The 21,949-nt window shown below is 50.4% G+C and overlaps 1 protein-coding gene across 2 annotated transcripts in view; it reads left to right on the forward strand.

The window, feature by feature from the left end:
• Positions 1-21,949, forward strand: part of LOC119966384 (G patch domain-containing protein 8) — a 697,605-nt gene that overhangs the window by 448,330 nt on the left and 227,326 nt on the right. The window contains exon 1 of one of the 2 annotated variants that reach the window (XM_038797947.1): positions 7,420-7,679. The exons of the other annotated variant lie outside the window; for it this stretch is intronic. Coding sequence (XP_038653875.1) covers positions 7,671-7,679 — 9 coding nt within the window. The 5' untranslated portion in view covers positions 7,420-7,670. Of the gene's footprint in view, positions 1-7,419; positions 7,680-21,949 lie in introns of those variants that run through there. 2 annotated transcript variants of the gene reach the window in all.

The following is a 21,949-nucleotide window of genomic DNA, read 5'->3' on the forward strand; positions in this document are numbered from 1 at the left end:
GGGAGGATGTAAATAAATGCAAATGTGTTTTAATGACCCATTTGCATCTATTTAGTAGGCCGGGCAGCCTATGTTCCGGCCTCCCGCGATTCTACGGTCCCCATAGCTGTGAATGACGTGGGAGCGGATTACTTGTAGTTTCCACCAGCATGGCCCTGGTGTAGTGTACCTCACGGTGGGCCAAGGGGGTAATGGTTGTCCCCTTGGTCCACTGCGTGGTCCGACACACCAGGGCCATGCTGGTAGAGTTCATCTAAGGTCATCTGAGGGACATCCCCCCAACAATGGACTGCCTGTCCACACCTCTATTTGACCACCTCCCCCGGACTGCCTGTCCACACCTCTATTTGACCACCTCCCCCCCCCCCCCCCCCCCCCGGGACCTCTGAGTTAGGGGGACCCCCCCCACAGGGATCTCCTGCCTGGAAGGACCCTCCACAGACCACCCTCCCCAGACTGAACCCCCCCCCCCCACCTCCACCAGAAATAAGACCCCTGCCTGGAAGCCAGAGAGAAGTCCGGATGGGCAGTGAGGAGAATTACACTTAATTTACAGCTCCACGTGTCCATTCCTCCAAAGAGAACAGCTGTGGCCTGTATTGGGTTCCCACAGATACATTAGCTGCAAGGCACTAATTCCTTTCTAGTAGTGCGCTATGAGTGAATGCGTCCACAAAACAGCTGCCACCTTGATTCATTCATCTCCCTTCATAGATGAGCGACTGTTAAGTGCTGAAACACCAATGTTTACAAACATCAACCACATCAAAGGGTGGTAAGTGGTAAGTGCATTCCAATCACTCTCTTAAGTGCTTGGAATGCACTTAGTGATTTGATTACTGGAAAGGAATTAATGTCTTGCAGCAAATGGATCTTAAGGATTGAAACATAGGTCATAGCTGTTCTCCTTCCAAGAATGGACATGTGAAGCTTCCAGTTAAGTGTTACAGCTGTAATTTCTTTCACTGCCTATGTCTGGACTGCTCTATAGCTTCCACATGGATCTCTTTTCTGTGGAGGGGCGTGGCAGAAGTCTTAGAGGGGATCCCTTTAGACAAGGGATTCCTGCGGTGTGTCCCTTCAGCTAGATGGTCTCTGTGGGGGGCTCATTCAGTTAGGGGTTCTCTGTGGGGTGGGTGGGGGGGTTCCTTCAGTTAGGGGCAACCGGGAGTTTCCCTGTTCATGAGGTGCCTGGTGGCGGTCTCCCTATTCATGGGACCCTTGGGGCTTCTCCCTGTTGAGGGGGTCCCCGGGGGGTGTCCCTATTCATGGAGTCCCTGGGGTGTCTCCTTGTTAAGGGGGTTCCTGGGGTCTCCCTCTTCAGAGTATCCCTGGGGAGCATCTCCCAGTTAAGGGGATCCCTAGGGGAGTTTCCCTATTAAGTGGAACCCCTGGTGGGGTGGAGCTGTCCACCCCCATTCTCAGGGGAAGGAGGGGCCGCCCAGGCAATCCGGGGTGTAGGGCTGCTTTGCGGTGCTGGGGGCGGGGGGGGGGGGGGGGGGGGGGGAGGAGGAGGTATGGCCAACCGTGGGACTTCGCTATGGTGTTGAGTGCTCCAAATGGCGGCCTGATAGTTGGATTCCCTCGGGAATAATTTGTATTCCTCACCATGCATAAATTTGCATGGCAAGGGATACAGAATTGCTTTCAGATTTGAACTCCTGGGGGGAAAGTAAATCAGTTGCAATTCTCCTGTGGCGGGAGAACATATGACGGGATTCTCCAATCAGCAACGCCGAAATCGTGTTCGAACGCAGAATCCATTTTTACACCGGAATCGCCCCCGATTCCGGTGTAAAAATGGATTCTGCGTTCGACCTGCATTTCCGATTCTCCGCCCCCTCAAAAACAGCATAGGCCCACGCTGTTGGGACAGCCTCAGGACGTCACCTGAGGGCATCCCCCAATGCTCCGCCCCCAATGGGCCGGAACCCTAATGTCATGTGGTGCATGTCTTCTCACTTTTCGGGGACCTGGCGTGACGGCTGCGGAATGTGCCCAGCGCCACCACAGTCAAGGGTGGGGGGGGCGTTTCACTGGCAGGGGGTGCTTCGGCAGAGTCGGGTAAGACGGAAGGTGGTCCGGGGATGATGAGGGAGGTTACAGGGTGGCAGTTTTTGGCAGGCTGAGTTTTGCGTGACCGGCATCATGTTGTACGGCACGGCTGCCGCCTTTCAAATGTGCGGCAATGGACCCGGCAATTCTGTATGCGTATCGACAGGTAAAGCTGGAGACTTTACATGGTGCGGCTGTTAGCCCCCCCAACAGGCGGAGCATCGGTGCGGAGGCGATGCCGACGTTTTGATCATAAGACCAGACGGATCCTGCGGACAGAGCCACAGAATCAGAGAATCCAGACCGTAGTCTCCCAAATGGGGAATCGCGCCATTTACAGGACAGAAAGAGGCCCTTTGGACCATTGCACTGAACTATTCTCATCCCACTTTCTAGCAGTTGGTCCGTAGCCTTGTTTGCAATAGTATTTCAACTGCTGATCTAAATACTTTTTAAACGTTGTGAATGTTCCTACCTCAGCCACCTTTTCAGGCAATGAGTTCCAGATTTTAACCACCCTCTGGGTGAAACCTCTTGCCCATTACCTTAAATCTATGCCCGTTGGTTTTTGACCCCTCTTCTGAAGGGAAAAGTACCTTGCTGTCTACCCTCTCCCTGACCCTCATGATATTATACTTCTCAAATCAGCCCCCCTCCTCCAGGGAAAATAGACCCAGCCCATCCAGTCTCTCCTTATAGCTGAAACTATTCAGCTTGGGCAACATCTTGGCGAATCTCCTCTGCACGCTCTTCAGTGCAATCACTTCCTTTCTATAGTATGGCGACCAGAACTGCACACAGTCCTCCAGCTGGGGCCTAACCAGTGTTTTACACAGCTCCAGGATAACCTCACTGCTCTTACATTCAATGCCTCGGTTAATAAAAGCAAGAATCCCGTAGACCTTCTCAGCCACCTGATCAACCTACCCTGCTGTCTTCAGAGAGCCGTCAACATGCACACCAAGGTCCCTTTGATCCTTTGTACTTTCTCGGGTCTGACCATTCATTCTATATTCCCTTGCCTTGTTAGTCCTTCCAAAATGCTTCACCCCACACTTTTCATTGTTAAATTCCATTTGTCAGTCTTCTGAAAATGAAAAATGAAATGAAACGAAAATAGCTTATTGTCACAAGTCGGTTTCAAATGAAGTTACTGCGAAATGCCCCTAGTCGCCACATTCCAACGCCTGTTCGAGGAGGCTGATACGAGAATTGAACCCGCGCTGCTGGCCTGCCTTGGTCTGCTTTAAAAGCCAGCGATTTAGCCCTGTGCTAACCGTCTATATCGTCCTGTAACCTAAGGCCTTGCTCCTCACTATTTACCACACCATCAATTTTTGTGTCACCTGTGAACTTACTTATCATGCCTCCTACATTCACATCTAGATCATTAATGTATACTACAAACAACAGAGGACTCAACACTGATCCCTGCAGAACACCACTGGACTCAGGTTTCCAAGCACCAAAACAAAACAAAAAAGCTAGTTTTGGATCCAGTTTGCCAAATTGCCCTGGATCCCATGGTGAAAGATCACCATATACCTTTGATGTATAACACATGGTTGTTGGCCATGTGACTGAAACTGGTTATCATTTCACCCCTACACTCAGACGAGACAAAGGGCAGTCTTGAGGATGCCACCATCAAGACAAGAGCTGCAGAGAAAGGCTGTGCCATCTTTGCCTTTTAAGAACTCAGAGGTTTCAAAGTCTTGTAAAATATCCACCCAGTCTGATTCAAAAGCTGTACGTTCTGCTGTAAAGACATTGGAGCTCCTGATATAGCACCCATGGGTGCCTGACTTCATGACCTGCTGAATATTTGTCACTTCAAATTAATCCTAATATCCTGACCCCCAGCCATCTGAATGTATCTAATCTACAAGTGACGAGTGTGATAAACTTCCATCTTAGACTCTCAAAGGCACTCAAACTCATAATGATTCTTTTGGTTTCATGCTTGTAGAAGTACACTGCCTTCTTTAATTATATCTTTCTTGAGTGTCTGATGTGTGAATGACATAGCGTTTGATCCAAAGGACACAAACGTTTCTCCAACTACACTCCTCTGAGGAACCAATGCTCTGATGTCCATGCATTCCTTTTCTGCCTCAATGGTCCTAGCCTGCGACACACCCACCTCTCTGAATTTGCTATCCACATAGATCTCATTCACACAGATATGTCAACGACTCCAGCCGCTGCTCGAGCTCCGAAACCCGGAGTTCAATTTGATTCATCTGCTGCGAGGGGTGTCGTAGGTGGTAATAAGCAAATAAACAGTGCCTATATGCTTGACCTAATGCCATGCATTCCAGAGTCGATGTTGAGAACTCCTATGGCAATTCCCTCCCAACAGTATACTGCTGCATCGTGACCTCTGCTGGGGCTGCCCTGTCGGTGAAACAGGGCATACCCAGGGATGCTGAAGGTGGTGTCTGGGACATTGTCTGTTAGGTATGATTTTGTGAGCATCACTATTGCTTAACTAGCCTGTGATACATCTCTCAGAATTTTGTCTCAAGTTTCCAAATGTTGGTGAAGAGGATTTTGCAGGGTCGATTGGGATGATTTTGCTTTTGTTGTTTCCGGTTCCTAGTTCGATGCTGGGTGAAGTATCGGGTTTTATTCCTACTTATCAGTTTTGTTTAGGTTTTGATATAACTGAGTGACTTGCTAGCCTATTCAAACATGGACAAAAGAGCTGAATGCCAGAGGTGAGGTGAGATGACTGCCCTTGACAACAAGGCAGCATTTGACCGAGTATGACATCAAGGAGCCCTAGCTAAACTGGAGTCAGTGGGAATCAGGGGGGGAAACTTTCCGTTGTTTGGAGTCTTACCTGCCACAAAGGAAGGTGGTTGGAAGTTATTCAACTCAGCTCCAGGACATCACTGCAGGTGTTCCTCAGGGTTGTGTCCTAGGCCCAACCACCTTAGCTGCTTCATCAATGACCTTCCTTCCATTATAAGTCAGAAGTGGGGATGTTTAGGGCAGCACAATGGCGCAGTGGTTAGCATTGCTGTCTCACGGCACCGAGGTCCCAGCTTTGATCCCGGCTTTGGGTCACTGTCCATGTGGAGTTTGCACATTCTCCCCGTGTTTGCATGGGTTTTGCCCCCACAACCCAAAAGATGTGCAGCGTAGGTGGATTGGTCGTGCTAAATTGCCCCTTAATTGGAAAAAAATGAATTGGGTACTCTAAGGTTTTTAAAAAAGAAGTGGGGAAGTTTGCAGATGACTCCACAATATTCAGCACCATTTGTGACTCCTCAGATGAAGCAGTCCATGTCCAAATGCAGGAAGACCTGGACAACATTCAGGCTTGGGCTGCCAAGTGGCAAGTTACATTCGCGCCACATTAATGCCAGGCAATGACCATCTCATGCAAGAGAGGATCTAACCATGGCCCCTTGACATTCAATGGCATTAATAATAATAATCTTTATTGTCACTAGTAGGCTTACATTAACACTGCAATGAAGTTACCATGAAAAGCCACCAGTCACCACATTCCGGCACCTGTTCGGGTACACGAAGGGAGAATTCAAAATGTCCAAATTACCTAACAGCATGTCTTTCGGGACTTGTGGGAGGAAACCGTTGCACCCAGAGGTACGTGAATCCTTCACAATCAAAATCCGTTGATCAGAAACTGAACTGGACTAGCCATATTAATACAGTGGCGACCTGAGCAGGTTAAAGGCTAGGAATCCTACGGCGAGTAACTCACCTCCTGACTCCCAAAGCCTGTTCACCATTTACATGGCACAAGTCAGGAGTGTAATGGGATACTCTCCACTTGCCTTGGTGAGTGCAGCTTCAACAACACTCAAGAAGCTCGACACCATCCAGGACAAAGCAGCCTCCGCTTGACTGCTCCCCCTCCCACAAACATTCAAACCCTCCACCACCGACGAACAGTGGCAGCCTTGTGTACCATCTACAAGATGCACTGCAGTAAGGCGCCAAGGTTCATTCGACAGCACCTTCCAAACCCACCACTACTATCATCTGAAGGACAAGAGCAGCAGATACCTGGGCAGCGCACCACCTGGAGGTTCCCCTCCAAGTCACTCACCACCCTGACTTGGAAATATATCGCTGTTCGTACACTGTCGCTGGGGCAACACCCTGGAACTCCCTCCCCAGCAGCACAGTTGGGGCTGTTTAGCACACTGGGCTAAATCACTGGCTTTGAAAGCAGACCAAGGTAGGCCAGCAGCACGGTTCGATTCCCGTAACAGCCTTCCTGAACAGGCACCGGAATGTGGCGACTAGGGGCTTTTCACAGTAACTTCATTGAAGCCTACTCATGACAATAAGCGATTTTCATTTTTCATTTAATTTCAAGGTCTGCAACGGTTCAAGAAAGCAGCTGATCTCCACCTTCTGAAGGGCAACTAGGGCTGGGCAATAAAGCTGGCCTAACCAGCGATGCCAAATCCTGTAAATGAATTTTAAAAAAATTAAGAGTCCACCATGTTTCTATGGGCCTGGTGTCACATGTAGCCCAGACTAGGTAAGCATAGCAGATTTCCTTCCTTTTTTGGGGCATTTGGGATTTTTGAGAGAATCGGCAATGATTTCATGATCATGTTTACCAAAACTAGTTTTTAAAATCCAGATTTATTACTTGAATTTAAATTCCACCAGTTGCTGTGGTGGGATTTGAACCCATATCCCCAAGACATTAGTCTGAGCCTCAGGATTGCTAATATGGTAACAATACCACTACACCATGCTCTGCCCTAGGTTTTCCCAAAAGCAGGATAAATTCCACCCGGACAATTAGAGTTCCAACAACATCCGTCCACCCATCAGCAAAGCAATGACAGGATTAATTGATTGTGTGAAATAAGTAGAGGCAGCCTCGCTCCAAGTACTTTAGCTCTTTAATTAATAAATAGATTAAGCAGCCAGCCCACCACTCTGGGTGACAGGACCCTCACTACAGGAGCCAGAAGAATAGCTGCAGAACCCAATTTTAGTTCATGTCATAAATTATTTCGAAGAAACCGGTGTCTATAACTGCGATGATTGGAGATCTTTGTGTGTTTGTAACAAACCTTGGCCAGTGAGCTTTCCCAGTTGTCAAGTGTTCCATTGATAAAAGGCAGCGATAGCTGTTGATCGACAAGATGAGTCATAATCATCTGATTACAGCAGTGTTGGGCTGTCTGTCGGCTAATGGATTTTACTTGTCAGTATTAATTCTTCTTAATCTTTTGTCTGCGTTTGACCAGCAGAGCTTCATTGCAATCATATCGCATGTGATTATTTTATTCTGACTGACTGTTAGTGGTATCCGTACGGTTATACAGATAAAATACAATAGTTGTTTATTTCTGTAAGCCTTGGAGACCGTGTTAGGATGATTGTTTTGTTGATCAATTATCCTCATTGGAAACGGTATATTACAGAAGATCTCCCATTACTTACTCGGAAAATAAAGCGCTGCCACAGCAGTAATCTTCCACGACTTAATCCACCAAGCAAATGTACTTGACAGTGATTCAGGCATCTGTGTTTTTTTTATTTTCTATGCTGCCCTTCAGCCAAAAACTGCAGGGCTTCGCTTGTGAATCTCAGACCTTGAGTTTCTTAAACAGATGATACAGGTATGGCAAAATTATGATCAAATTATACATCAGGACTACTTCAATGAGTTAAGAACGTCGTTACAGTGGATTTATAAATGTAGCTCTAATCTTTTGCAGCTGTTTTTTTTATAATAGAACCAGGGACTGGAGGAAATGAGGCCTTTCTGCTCTTGTCAAACCTGGGAGCTCATCAAAAACCTGAGAAAACTGGATCTTGTGTGAAATATATTCTTTGAAAATAATGCAGGCATCGTGGGTGCTTGCAAAAGTAACTATGATTTATGTGGAGACAAATGTCTCAGATGTCTTTAACAGTGATTCAATCACAAAATGTGAGGGGGAAATGAATTAAGATGGAACAGAAAATAACAAAGTGGAACCTTCAGTACTGCACCCTGTGGATTGGTGTTAATATCTTGTTGTTTAATTCATAGCAACCAGGTATATCATGTTTCAGGTGACTGCTTGGTACATATTTTGTGTTTGCTTGGGCTTGGGGCCTTGTCTAAGCATTTGTAGAAGAAATACTTTATGCTTAATAATACATTAGAATTAACGATAAGCTGCTGCATATGCACTTCATAAATATTGCTCTTCGGAAATAATGATGCCCCACTGTGCAATTAAGTACTAGAAATGCGACACAGATTATCAACTGACTCCAAAATTCGGTCAGATAAAAAAGCTGCATGTTGGGTAAAAGAGAAAGATGGTATTCTGTCAAATATTTATCAGGGCATTATCTTGAGAAATGGCTGCTATTGTTTGAATCATGGAATCATACAAGCATAGAATTACTGGCTGGAATTCTCCCGAGATCCCACCAGTTTCTTCGATAGCGGCATGGTGGGAGAATATGGCAAGAGGCCTAGAAATCGTTTCATGCCAGCGCGGATTTAGAGTGGGGTCCTTCGCTGGTGTCAGGAAGCCCACCAGAGGCCAGGTTAACCTCATTTGCATCCCATTAATAGGATGCAGATGAAGGCCCGATTGGAAAACCCCCACATTGAAGATTCTCTGCAAAACCAGCAGGAAAACACACCGGCGGGAAACGCGTTTAGAACATTGTGGCGTGCAGGTATTAGGACCTATCTTTATTAGACCCTGCCAAGATCATGGACATCTGTGGATGAGATCATACTGAAGGCCTGCGTTACTAGGCCCTGGAGCAACACAATACACCAAATGGTGGGTAGATCTTCAGATATGGTTGTAGCACTAACAATTATACTCAAAGACGAGAGAGTAGGACAATAGAGGCTTTATTGCTGTGCAATGCTATTCCTCCATCTGCAACTGTAGACTAGGGTCTGAGTGACCCACAAGCATATTTATACACAGGCTCCCTGTGGGCGGAGCTAGCCGGCAGGGGCTTACCGGAAGAACCTGTATTACAGGTACAGGCATACATCCCCCTACTGCAAGTACACATCACTACAGTGGTTATATCACCACATTCACCCCCTGTAGAAAAATGAGTCCGGCGGGGGTGACGTGTAACTATAAAACAAAGGATGAGCTATTTACAAGAGGGTCCAAACAAAGAAAACCAAGAGTCCATCCGGTCAGCAGGTCACAGGTTGAGCCGAACCGGCGGTCGAATGTTCCGCTGTGATCGGCGTAGCTGTGGTGGCGACGTCGGTGCAGGTGCTGGTGGTGTTGGTGCTGGCTGCTGGCGGGATGACTCCGTGTCCTCCAGTGTGGGCAGGGGGACGAGGGATGGACCTGGTGGGGACGAATAGGGGGGTGCCGGGGAAAAGGAGGGTGGTGCGGGGGGAAAAGGGGGTGTGGGCATGGGATCGGCACCTGAGGGAGCCAGGTCCCGGAGCGAGACTGTGTCCTGGCGGCGGTCGGGGAACTCCACGTAGGCATACTGAGGGTTGGCGTGGAGAAAGCGTACGTTGTCCACCAGGGGATCCGCCTTGTGATGCCGAACATGCCTACGGAGAAGGACTGGGCCCGGAGTCGTGAGCCACGTCGGGAGCGACACCCTGGATGTAGACTTCCGAGGGAAGGCAAAAACACGTTCATGGGTGTACTGTTAGTTGCGGTGCGCAGTAGCGACCGAATGGAATGGAGCGCATCAGGGAGAACCTGCTGCCAGCAAGCGGCTGGGAGGTTCCTGGACCGTAAGGCCAGCTGGATGGCCTGGATGGCCTTCCATACCGTCCCGTTCTCCCTCTCTACCTGCCCGTTTCCCCGGGGGTTGTAGCTGGTCGTCCTGCTGGAGGCGATACCCCTGCTGAGCAGGAATTGACGCAGCTCATCGCTCATGAATGAGGATCTCCTGTCACTGTGGATGTAATCGGGGAAACCGAACAGGGCGAAAATGGAATCCAAGACCTTGATGACGGTGGCAGACGTCATATCCGGGCATGGGATGGCGAAGGGGAACCTAGAAAATTCATCGACCACACTAAGGATGTAGATGTTGCGGTCGGTGGAGGGGAGGGGCCCTTTGAAGTCCACGCTGAGGCGTTCAAAGGGGCTGGACGCTTTCACCAGGCGCGCGCGATCTGGCTGGTAGAAGTGCGGCTTGCACTCCGCACAGATCTGGCAGTCTCTGGTGACTGTCCGTACTTCCTCGACGGAGTAGGGCAGATTGCGGGCTTTGATTTGATGGTACAAGCGAGTGACCCCCGGATGGCAAAGGCTCTCGTGCAAGGCACGGAGCTGGTTCACTTGTGCGCTGGCACATGTACCTCGGGAGAGGGCGTCTGGGGGCTCGTTGAGCTTGCCGGGGCGATACAAGATCTCGTAGTTGAAGATGGAGAGCTCGATTCTCCACCGCAAGATTTTGTCATTCTTGATCTTGCCCCGCTGCGTGTTGTTGAACGTGAAGGCTACCGACCGTTGGTCAGTGAGGAGAGTGAATCTCCTGCCGGCCAGGTAATGCCTCCAGTGCCGCACCGCTTCAACGATTGCCTGGGCCTCCTTTTCAACAGAGGAATGCCGAATTTCGGAGGCGTGGAGGCACGGGTCTGCCACGGGTCTGCCTGCCTGATTCAGTGTGGCGGCAAGTGCGACATCTGAAGCATCACTTTCTACTTGGAAAGGCAGTGTCTCGTCTACTGCGTGCATCCCGGCCCTGGCTATGTCAGATCGAATGCAGGCGAAGGCCTGTTGTGCCTCGGCTGAGAGGGGAAAATGTGTGGACTGGATAAGTGGGTGGGCCTTGTCCGCGTATTGTGGGACCCACTGGGCGTAATAAGATAAGAACCCAAGGCAGCGTTTGAGGGCCTTGGGGCAGTGGGGGAGGGGGAGCTCCATGAGGGGGCGCATGCGGTCGGGGTCGGGCCCCAGTAGTCCGTTTTGGACTACATAGCCGAGGATGGCTAAGCGGTCTGTGCGGAACACGCACTTCTCCTTGTTGTACGTGAGATTAAGGAGCAATGCGGTGTGGAGGAATTTAGAAAGGTTGGCGTTGTGGTCGCAGATGGTGACATTGTCGAGGTACGGGAAGGTGGCCTGCAGTCCGTACCGGTCAACCATTCGGTCCATTTCTTGTTGAAATACCGAGACTCCATTCGTGACGCCGAAGGGAACCATAAGAAATTGGTACAGACGACCGTCTGCCTCGAAGGCAGTGTAGAGACGGTCCGATTTACAGATGGGGAGCTGGTGGTAGGCGGATTTCAGGTCAATAGTAGAGAAGACCCGGTACTGTGCAATCTGATTGACCATATCAGATATGCGAGGGAGAGGGTACGCGTCGAGCTGCGTGTACCGGTTGATGGTCTGGCTGTAGTCCACGACCATCCTGTGCTTCTCCCCGGTCTTAACCACTACCACCTGGGCTCTCCAAGGGCTGTTGCTGGCCTCGATGATACCCTCCCGAAGCAGCCGCTGGACTTCGGACTTGATGAAGGCCTTGTCCTGGGTGCTGTACCGTCTGCTCCTGGTGACGATGGGCTTGCAGCCTGCGGTCAGATTGGCAAAGAGTGAGGGAGGCTCGACCTTGAGGGTCGCGAGGCCGCAAACGGTGAGGGGAGGTAGGGGCCCGCCGAATTTGAGGGTGAGGCTCTGGAGATTGCACTGGAAATCCAGGCCTAGTAAGAGTGACGTGCAGAGGTTGGGGAGAATGTACAGACGGAAACGGTCGAATTCCACGCCCTGTACAGTAAGTTTAACCAGGCACAAACTCCGGATCGGGACAGAGTGGGACCCGGAGGCGAGAGAGATCTGCCGGTTGGTGGGATGGACCGCAAGGGAATAGCGCCTTACTGTGTCGGGGTGGACGAAGCTCTCGGTGCTCTCAAAGTCAATGAGGCAGGAGGTCACGTGGCCGTTGACCAGCACCGATGTGGAAGAGGGTGCCAGGTTGCGAGGACGCGACTAGTCGAGCGTAACGGAGGCGAGTAGCAGGCGATCGACGGTCGAGTCAGATGAGTCCGGCGAGGAGCAGTAGTGACCCGTGTCCCGTGGCCCCGTCCCGGGGGGAGGACAAAATGGTGGCGTCTGGAGTACCTGTGGGTAAAATGGTGGTCCCCATGGGGCGCACGTTGTGGGGTCGGGACAAAATGGCGGAGCCCATGGAACGCACATGACGGTGGTGGAGAAAGATGGCGGCGCCCACTGATCGCACATGGGGTCGGGGGAAGCGGACGGCAGGGCCCATTGAGCGAGCGGCTGAGGCGAGGGGACCGGGGGCGCGATGGCGGCAACCGTCCGGGACTGACACATCGCCGCAAAGTGGCCTTTCTTGCCACAAGCTTTGCAGGTCGCGGTGCGGGCCGGGCAGCGCTGGCGGGGGTGCTTCTGCTGACCGCAGAAGTAACAGTGGGGACCCCCAGAGAGCGTGATGCAGCGAGCAGCGCAGGGGTAATGCGCGGGGGCAGCTGCTGGGGGGGCCGTTTGCGGGGTCCACGAGGGATAGGACGGGTGGGCCTGGGGGGCCGTTTGCGGGGTCCACGAGGAGTAGGACGGGTGGGCCGAGTGGCTAGCGGAGTAAGATCGCACACTACGGGAGGCATCGCGCATGAGTAAGTCAGAGTGTTCCGTGGCTGTGAGGGCCCGGCAGTCGCAGTCTCGTACCAGAGGTATAAGGGCCCTCCAGAAGTCCTCAATTGACTTACCCGGCTGCTGGACGCGAGTAGAGAGTTGATGCCTCGCAAACAGGGTGTTCGCCGAATGTGCATAGTTCTCCTTGAGCAGTTCCATAGCTGTGGTGTAGTCATTCACATCTCGAATTAGCGGAAAGACACTGGAGCTAAGTCTGGAGTACAGGAGTTGCTTTTTCTGAGCCTCCGTCGGGGGAGGGTCCGCTGAAGAGATGTAGGCCTCAAAGACTGCCAGCCAGTGATCAAAGTCTTTTCTGGCATGAGGCGACTGCGGATCCAGCTGCAGATGGTCAGGCTTGATTCTGATGTCCATGGTGAACGGAAAATCACACAGCAATAAATTGTAGCGCTAACAATTATACTCAAAGACGAGAGAGTAGTACAATAGAGGCTTTATTGCTGTGCGATGCTATTCCTCCATCTGCAACTGTAGACTAGGGTCCTGAGTGACTCACACGCATATTTATACACAAGCTCTCTGTGGGTGGAGCTAGCCGGCAGGGGCTTACCGGAGGAACTTGTATTACAGGTACAGGCATACAACCATGATTGAATGGTGGAGTGGACTCGATGGGCCGAATGGCCTTACTTCCACTCCTATGTCTTATGGTCCTATGTCTTATCCCCCTATTGCAAGTACACATCACTACAGTGGTTATATCACCACAATGGTGCAAACTCAATGCAGCTCTCAGGGGTGGGGGATTCCCACACAGCAGCCTCCAAACCTCCAGCATTCTCCTAAGCCTTCGCTGAATTCTCCAACATGTTCTGAAACTCCACGCGAACCACAGGTAAGTATTTGATGAAGAGGGGCGTGAGTGAGGGGCCAAAGATCTCAGGGCAGGGGAGAAGTGTGGAGGGGAGAAGTGAGGAGGTGAGGAAAGGAGGAGGGGCCGAAAACATCAGCGGGAGTTTGGGAGGACGAAGACAAAGATATCAGGGCGGTGGAGTGCCCAGGGCATCCGGGTGGATGGAGGGGTCGTGGGGGAGAAGGAAAATCCTGTGGGGGAAGGAGGGAGGAAGTCCAGAGGGATGTGAGGGTAAGGGTGGAGGTGGGGGCCATGGGAGAAGGGTTTAAATGGGAGAAGGGCTTTGGGAGGTGTTATGGAGGGATGAGGATGCCCGGCTGGAGAACGAGATAGTGGCAGAGAGAGATAGGGTTGTGGGGGTAGTTGTAGCGAAAGAGGTAGGAGTGAGGGAAGGTGTAAGGAATGGCAAAGGCATGGGGGGGGGGGGTGGAGAGACAAGGGGTAAGGGATATGGTGGACTAGAGGATGAGGTAGCACTGAGGATGGATGATGGAGTGGGGGGGGGGGGGGCGGTTGCGCGCTGGAGGAGCAGTGGTTGAGAAAGAGGTAGAAAAAGGAATCAGGATTGCTGAAGACAAAGGGAAAGGACAGGGTAAAGGAGGACAAAGGACTGGAGGTGGAGGTCAGCATCAAGGAGGAAGCGGAGGACTAGAGGGAGAGGATGGAGTGAGGGTCAATGTTGGAGTGGAGGGTGAGGGTGGATGCCGGAGTCGAGGGATAGGAGGGGTGCTGGAGGGTGGTGGGGGGGGGGGGGGGGGGTAAAATTTGAAGGAGGGGTACACTGGGGTGGAAGGAGAGGATGTATTGTAGGAGGATGCAGGGTAACCATTTGGAAAAATGGAAAAGCTCAGGACAGTCAGATGAGTGTGATTGATGAAGGCTCCGTGTGTGGGGGACAGTGCTTGCATGAGGCTGTGAAAGCCTGCCACACATTTCTCCCTCCATACTCCATTGTGGTGCGTGCACCTGTTGAGAGTGTGGGGGGCGAGGTCGTGGGGAAGCTTCACAAATGACACTGAAAGACAACACCAGGGGCGGAATCAGCCCAAAATATGGCTAAGTGTAATTTTTGGCACAAAAACTGGAGTGAATCCCACCAGGCGCATAAACGCGATTTGGACTGGAATTGTTAGGCACTTGGAAAGAATTTTTTAAAATGGAAATAAAGTGGCAACATGTGTCAGTATCAGCCACCTCGGGGCATCTGAGCAGTTCATTCAAGCGGGAAGTGCATTTAATGGCTCCGGAACACTTGCTCACAGTCCAGTCAAGAGGATAACAGCAAGAAAGCCAGCTCCATAGTTCACAGAGTGTGCCCGAGCACGGATGTTGGTTCTATGGAGGAGAGAAGGGTAACCATTTACCCGCAGGTGGACAGGAGACCCTGGGATTGTCCTGTCCATCTGACCCACTCCTTCCAGAGACCGATGTGCTCCGGATATAAAGATCTGCAGCGGGACAGGTAGTATTGGGGAAGCAGGGGAGGCTGCAGAAGGACTTGGACAGGCTAGGAGAGTGGGCAAAGAAGTGGCAGATGAAATACAATGTGGACAAGTGTGAGGTTATGCACTTTGGAAGGAGGAATGGAGGCATAGACTATTTTCTAAATGGGGAAATGCTGAGGAAATCAGAAGCACAAAGTGACTTGGGAGTCCTTGTTCACGATTCTCTTAAGGTTAATGTGCAGGTTCAGTCGGCAGTTAAGAAGGCAAATGCAATGTTAGCATTCATGTCAAGAGGGCTAGAATACAAGACCAGGGATGTACTTCTGAGGCTGTATGAGGCTCTGGTCAGACCCCATTTGGAGTATTGTGAGCCACTTTGGGGCCTGTATCGAAGGAAGGATGTGCTGGCCTTGGAAATGGACATGGAGAGAATGTTTCCACTTGTAGGAGAAACTAGAACCAGAGGACACCATCTCAGACTAAAGGTACGATCCTTTAAAACAGAGATGAGGAGGAATTTCTTCAGCCAGAGGGTGGTGAATCTGTGGAACTCTTTGCCGCAGAAGGCTGTGGAGGCCAGATCACGGAGTGTATTTAAGACAGAGATAGATAGGTTCTTGATTAATAAGGGATCGGGGTTATGGGGAGAAGGCAGCGGGTCCCGGCTTAATTGCAGGTGGCACCCATTTAGTACTGCACTGGAGCGTCAGCTTAACGTTTTGTGCTCAAGCCCTGGAGGATCTTCTGACTCAGTAGTGTTTCCAATTGAGCCACAGCTGACATCTTACACGGGCAAACTATGAGCTTGATTTCATGGAATGCCATATTCCCTGGGGCTTCATTAAAGGTTGGTTGTCAGCCCGCCCACCTGTAACCCAGCTGCCCAAAGGAATACTAAGCTGAGACAACCTTAATTGTTTCGAAGTGGGACTTCTGCCCATATCTGGGAGGACATGCTGCCCAAGGGCACTGCTGGTCCATCTGACTGGCTGGCAGCTCTGCAGTCCCAGCAATACCAGGATTGAGCGGTGACCACTGCTGGAACTACAGGCAGCCGCCAAGGAAGACATCTGATGGAGCCTGGACCTAAAAGTAAGTCTGGGATTTTGGACAAGGCTGGCTGGCAGAGCTCAGCAAGCGGACAAGGGTGCTCGGCTTGGGAGGTCAATGGATACGATCTTGTAGGAAGTGCCTCCAATGGTCACAGTGGACCCCTCTGCCAAAAAGGAGGCTGCCCCTCTTCCTGCCCGACAGCAGCCCATGTCACAAAAGCTTCCAGGCTACGCATCTTGCCTCGGCCTTTCCCTATTGCAAGGAACATAACTGCGGAGGTGGAATCAAGTGCTTATGTGGCCATTGATTGGGTGGACTATGCAACACCTTTTCCATCCACTCTAATATAGGAGACAGAATAGCAGTGGATGGGAGATGGTGGGAAGACCGCCCGCTTTATTTTGCAAGTCCCATCTGTCATGTGAGAGTACCTTTAAGAAATGGATGTTTAAGCAATGTAACTTTAAGAAATGGAGCAGCTCATATTACTGAAGTGGTGCCAGAGGGTGGGGGTAGCTGAGTTGAGCTCACTGTTGCTTTTTGGGAGTTTTAGTTTCAGTTTTGAGAAAAAGAGCTTGGGTGTGTCTGTGTTTTTGCAGTAAGCTGGATCTGCTGTGATCTCTGCCAGGAAAGACTATCTCTGAATCATTTTGGTGATTTAAACTCATAATAGTAATGTCTTTAATCTGATGTGTTTCTGTTTAAAGGTGTTAAGTCTTTTGGAGGCTTGAATGAACATTTTGAGGGGTTATTTAGTGTTGTATTATTTTCAGGGTTATCTTTGAAGTAAGGGGTGTGAAGGGATCTAATGTTTATGTAAAAAGGTTAAGTCGAATTCATGGAATAAACATTGTTTTGTGTTTAAAAACCCACGTGTCCATAATTGTAATACCACACCTGGAGACCAAGCCGTGTGCTTCAAAAGGAACAGTACATTAAAGGGAGAGGTTGGTTGAACTCCATGATACATTTTGGGGTTCTGAAAATGCCGCTCCCATAACACGATCCACCTTCAAATGTGCTAGCGAAGGGACTGTAAAATTCATCTTCATGTAACACATGTTGCTTTGTGAAGCCGGAAGATTATGCTTGGCACCACAAAGATAACTAATGGCTTATCTGCTAGTCTCTTCTTTGGCTGTAGCACCAGCGGATATCAGGTACAACATAGAACATACAGTGCAGAAGGAGGCCATTTGGCCCATCGAGTCTGCACCGACCCACATAAGCCCTCACTTCCTCCCTATCCCCGTAACCCCATAACCCAATAACCCCATCTAACCTTTTTGGTCACTGAGGGCAATTTATCATGGCCAATCCACCTAACCTGCATGTCTTTAGACTGTGAGAGGAAACCGGAGCACCCGGAGGAAACCCACGCAGACACGGGGAGAATGTGCAGACTCCGCACAGATAGTGACCCAGCGGTAGAACATAAGCAGCATAAATCTACCTTCTATTTTGTAAATAGTAATTGGGGTCACATGAATATTGTAGGATCCTGATTACGTATTAAGCTGGTCTACAACGACTCCGAGTCAATCGTTCTCCACGTGTTTCTGGGTGTTAGCACATCATTTCTGCCTTGCAAATGGCCCCAAAATCAGCTGCATCTGGGACAGCTTTCAATTTCAGTGGGAATGGATCAGCTGCCTGTTGTGCACACAATTCATAGAATCCCGCCTGTGCAGAAGAAGACCATTCGGCCCATCAAGTCTGCACCAACGCTACCAAGAGAGCACCCTACCTAGGCCCACTGCCCAGTAACCACACCTGTCCTGCACATCTTTGGGGACTAATTTAGGATGGCCAACCCACCTAATCTAATGCTGTGGAAAGGAAAATGCAGCAGTATGTATAACAGAGGGCCAGGTCACAACAGCCAGTTTCACAACCCTTGCTGAGGTTAAAACATATCATGCAATTATTTGGGAAACTAGTGCTTGTCAGCATCTCCTCCAGACAAACCAGAAAATGCTGCTTGCAAGCTCCCTTTTCAGCTGTGGATAAACATAATTTTCACACTGTTGTGCACATGAGATATGGGAAAGTATGGTAAGAGACTATTTATCTGAATGTCTTGCTCAGATGAGATTGCTCATTGACCCATGTCTAACAGACTCTTTTTGTGTGGGATTTCAGGAGTGAATATGTACATGTTAATCATTCTCCCTGATGTAACTGTATAGAGTAGATATTCCGATCACCAAACGTCACGTTTGAATGCCAGCATGCATACTCTTACATCATTTTGTGAGACTATTTTTATGCTAGCATAAAACAAGTTATTTTAAACAGCAAGATTTATTAATGTGGCCAAATCTGAGGACCGAAGGCACTGAAGGATGGTGGCATTGCGGTTAACACTGCTGCTTTACAGCGCCAGGGACCCGGGTTCAATTCCGGCCTTGAGTCACTGTCTGTGTAGAGTTTGTACTTTCTCCCCATGTGCGCGTGGGTTTCCTTCAGGTTCTCTAGTTTCCTCCCACAGTCCAAAGATATGCAGGTTAGGTGGATTGACCATGATAAATTGCCCCTTAGCATCCAAAAGGTTAGGTGGAGATAGGGAGGGTCCGGGGGCCTGGGTAGGGTGCTCTTTCGGAGGGTTGGTGCAGACTCGATGGGCCTCGTGGTCCTCTTCTGCACTGCAGGGATTCTCCGATCTATAAAAATAATGCAATATGTCGGGGTATAAAGTACTTTAAAATTACAGTTTGGATAAAAGAGAACGTACTTGATAGATAAAATAAGTTGTTTTTGTTGGAACTGGAAAGCTTTAAAAGAAACTTTTCTGGTTATACATCTCTCATGCTGAAGAAATCCATACTTACTCGAGGGATATGCTATAAACTGCCGAGTCAGTATAAGAAGTAAACTTTACACTATGAAGTATTAGAACGGATATGTGAGGGGAGGAAAGTTATTTAAAAGGGAGAGTTTCATCTACTTAATTTGAACTGGGAAGAAGCCAGGGGAGACAATCCTTATGTTGATCTGGTATTTGAAAATGACCCATAAAATGTTCAAGAAATTGTGGCTCTTCGTGCGGCAGTAATCGCAGAATGATTACGTTTAACAAGATCTGGGAGTCCAGGGCCGGGATTCTCCGAACTCCCGGCTAAGTGTTGACATCGGCGTAAACACCGGAGTGGTGTACGCCGGCATCAACGGGCTTCCTGGACCAGCAATTCATCGCTGTTCAGGGGGCTGGCACGGCGCCGGAGAGCTACATGCTGCTCCGGTGCCGAAAGGCGGTCCTGCACGGCCGGCGCGGGTCCGCGCATGCGCGCGACAGCAGCCTCCGCTCCGGCCCCTACACAACATGGCGGAACCCTACAGGGACCCGGCGCGGAGCTACATAGGCCCCCCCCCACCCCGGAATGAGTGCGCCCGATGATCAGCAGCCCCCAATCGCGGGCCTGGCCACCGTGGAGGCCTCCTCCGGAGTCGGATTCCCCCCCCCCTCCCCTCCCGCCCCCCCAACCAGGACGGCTCCCGCAGCCAGAACATCGAGGTCCCGCCGGGTGGGACAATATAAGTACCACGCCGGCTGAACTCGGAAGGCACTCAGCCCATTGAGCACAGAGAATCGCCGCAGGGGCCGCTTTCAACGGCCCTTGACCGGCGCCGTGTCGACCGCGAGTGTGTGACTGGCGGGTCCACGGAGAATCGCGGAAGCGCCGTCTCGACGGATTTCTGGCATGAATGGCTATTCTCCACCCCTGCGCCGGGCCCAATTCCAGCAAGGAGGATCGGAGAATCCCGCCCCAGAACACCCAAGACCAGGGGCCAAGCACATATAATGAGGTTCATGTAAATGAGGAAAAATAAATGAGATGAACATCATTGCACAACACTTTTAATATAAAGGTGTAGATTGGTAGAACACTACAATGACCTTGTCCACATAATTGATCAACAGTTTAAATAACAGTAGTCATATTAACTGTCAATATGTGAATTAGGAGTACAAGAGCATGAATTGGCAGTGTGGTACCTCAGCCCAAATTCTCTGAGACCCTTTGCACTGTCAACAATCACTATTTCAGGAGGTAACCATCCTAGTGACAATCACCTTTGGTCAAACTTGGTCATACCGTGGAGGGTACTGAAAAAATCTTTCAGTCTTTCATCTTTCTGTTGAGGAAACGTTATTGCGACTCCCCATAAGTCTGCCACATAGTTCCTGATGATCATTGGGTACATCATGCTTAGCACTATAATTAAACGTGTCCATTTGCTTAAGTGCTAATTCAATTTCTATGCTAAGAAATAAGTTTATTTCGTGGGTCTGGACTTTATATTGAGCCAGAGTCCCGACCTGCAAATTAAATGCCGTCCCCGCTTCCACACTGCCAACTGCTCCCACAGCCATTTAATGGTCATGGATCATTAATTGGCTTGAGGCAGGCATTCTACTTCCATCAAGGATGGATGTCCTGCCTCTAAGAGCTGCTGGCCAATCAGCTGGTTTGCAGTTTTCAGGTCTTAGCAACGGTGATCACTACATCCAGACCCCAGCAGTGATTATCGATGGGGTCGGAGGCAAAGGTCAGTGTAGAGGGAGGGATTAATCGCGAGGACTGGGTCGGCAGGCACCTGGAGAGCCAGCAGGCTATGCGAGTGTTTGGAGGGCAATGGTGGACCAGCCAGGGTTGGGAGGGAAATCAAAGGGGCTGTGAGGGAAAGAGCTTGTAGGTGGGGGTAGCCTATGATGGGCCCAGGAGGTCTGTCGAGGAGTGTGCCTCTGCCCTTTCCCTTCACAAGATGAGGAGTAAAGGATTCACATTTTGCGTCAACCTCCTCCTGCCATGCATAAAATTGCAGCAGGTGTGGGGGCTAACGGGAAGGTCCTAAAATGGTGCCCATGGCATTGCACCCAATTTTATGCCCCCCCCCCCCGCCAACCCACCCTCAAAGAGATATAAAATTCAACCGATAGAAACAATTAGTTAATAGAATCATGGAAACATAGAAAATAGGAGAGTAGTCCATTTGGCCCTTCAAGCCTGCTCTGCCATTCATTCTGACCATGGCTGATCATCCAACTCAGTAACCTGGTCCACTTTCCCCCACATCCTTTGATCTCTTTAGCCCTTAGAATGTTGTTTAACTTTTTCTTGAAAACGTACAGGGATCGATTCTCCATTTGGGAGGTTATGGGTGGGATTCTCCATTGGCCGATGGCGAAATCACGCAACGCGTTTGGATGAAGAATCGGTTCCGACGCCGAAATCACGGCAGGTGCCGAATTGATGGCAAATCGCGTTTCTTGACAGCGTCACCAATGAGTTCAGGAACGTACGTACAGCAAACACCGTTTGCATGTCATCAGCGGGCCCAACCCGGCATTCTGCAGGGCCTCCGTGATTCTCCACCTCCAATGGGCCGAGTTCCTAACGGCGCGGTACATGTGTGCTTTTAAAAATCGGCGTGGTGGTTGCTGAGGGAGAGAGAAGGGGTACGGAAAGTGTCCAACATCACCATAGTTTTCTGACCGTTGTGCCAGGGCCAGGGGGAGTAGTGGCGGGTGGCAGCAGTTCAGATGTGGGGTCGTGGTGAACAGACACCTAACACCATTGCTGCATCCAGCAAGGCAGTAATGCAGCTGCGCACACCGCTACCAAGCAACTTTGAACTGAGGGCCACAGGTCGTATGGGTGTCCCCCCCCCCAGGCCACCTCCCCCCCCCCCCCCCCCCCCGTGGGTGCCCACTGGTCCCAGCCGACCCATCAGCCGTATGGGCGCACTCCAGCACAACCAGTGCCATCTTATTGGCTGGGATGAGTGTGTGAGAATTGTAATGCATATATGCGGCTGCAGCTTGTCAGCCTCCCGAGTGTCAATCATGGACCCGGCGAATCCCGCACCATTTTTCATTGGAATCGATTGTGTTCCACACGGTGCCGGTGCTAACC

This window comes from Scyliorhinus canicula, chromosome 5, assembly GCF_902713615.1.
Source record: "Scyliorhinus canicula chromosome 5, sScyCan1.1, whole genome shotgun sequence".
Classification (NCBI taxonomy): domain Eukaryota; kingdom Metazoa; phylum Chordata; class Chondrichthyes; order Carcharhiniformes; family Scyliorhinidae; genus Scyliorhinus; species Scyliorhinus canicula.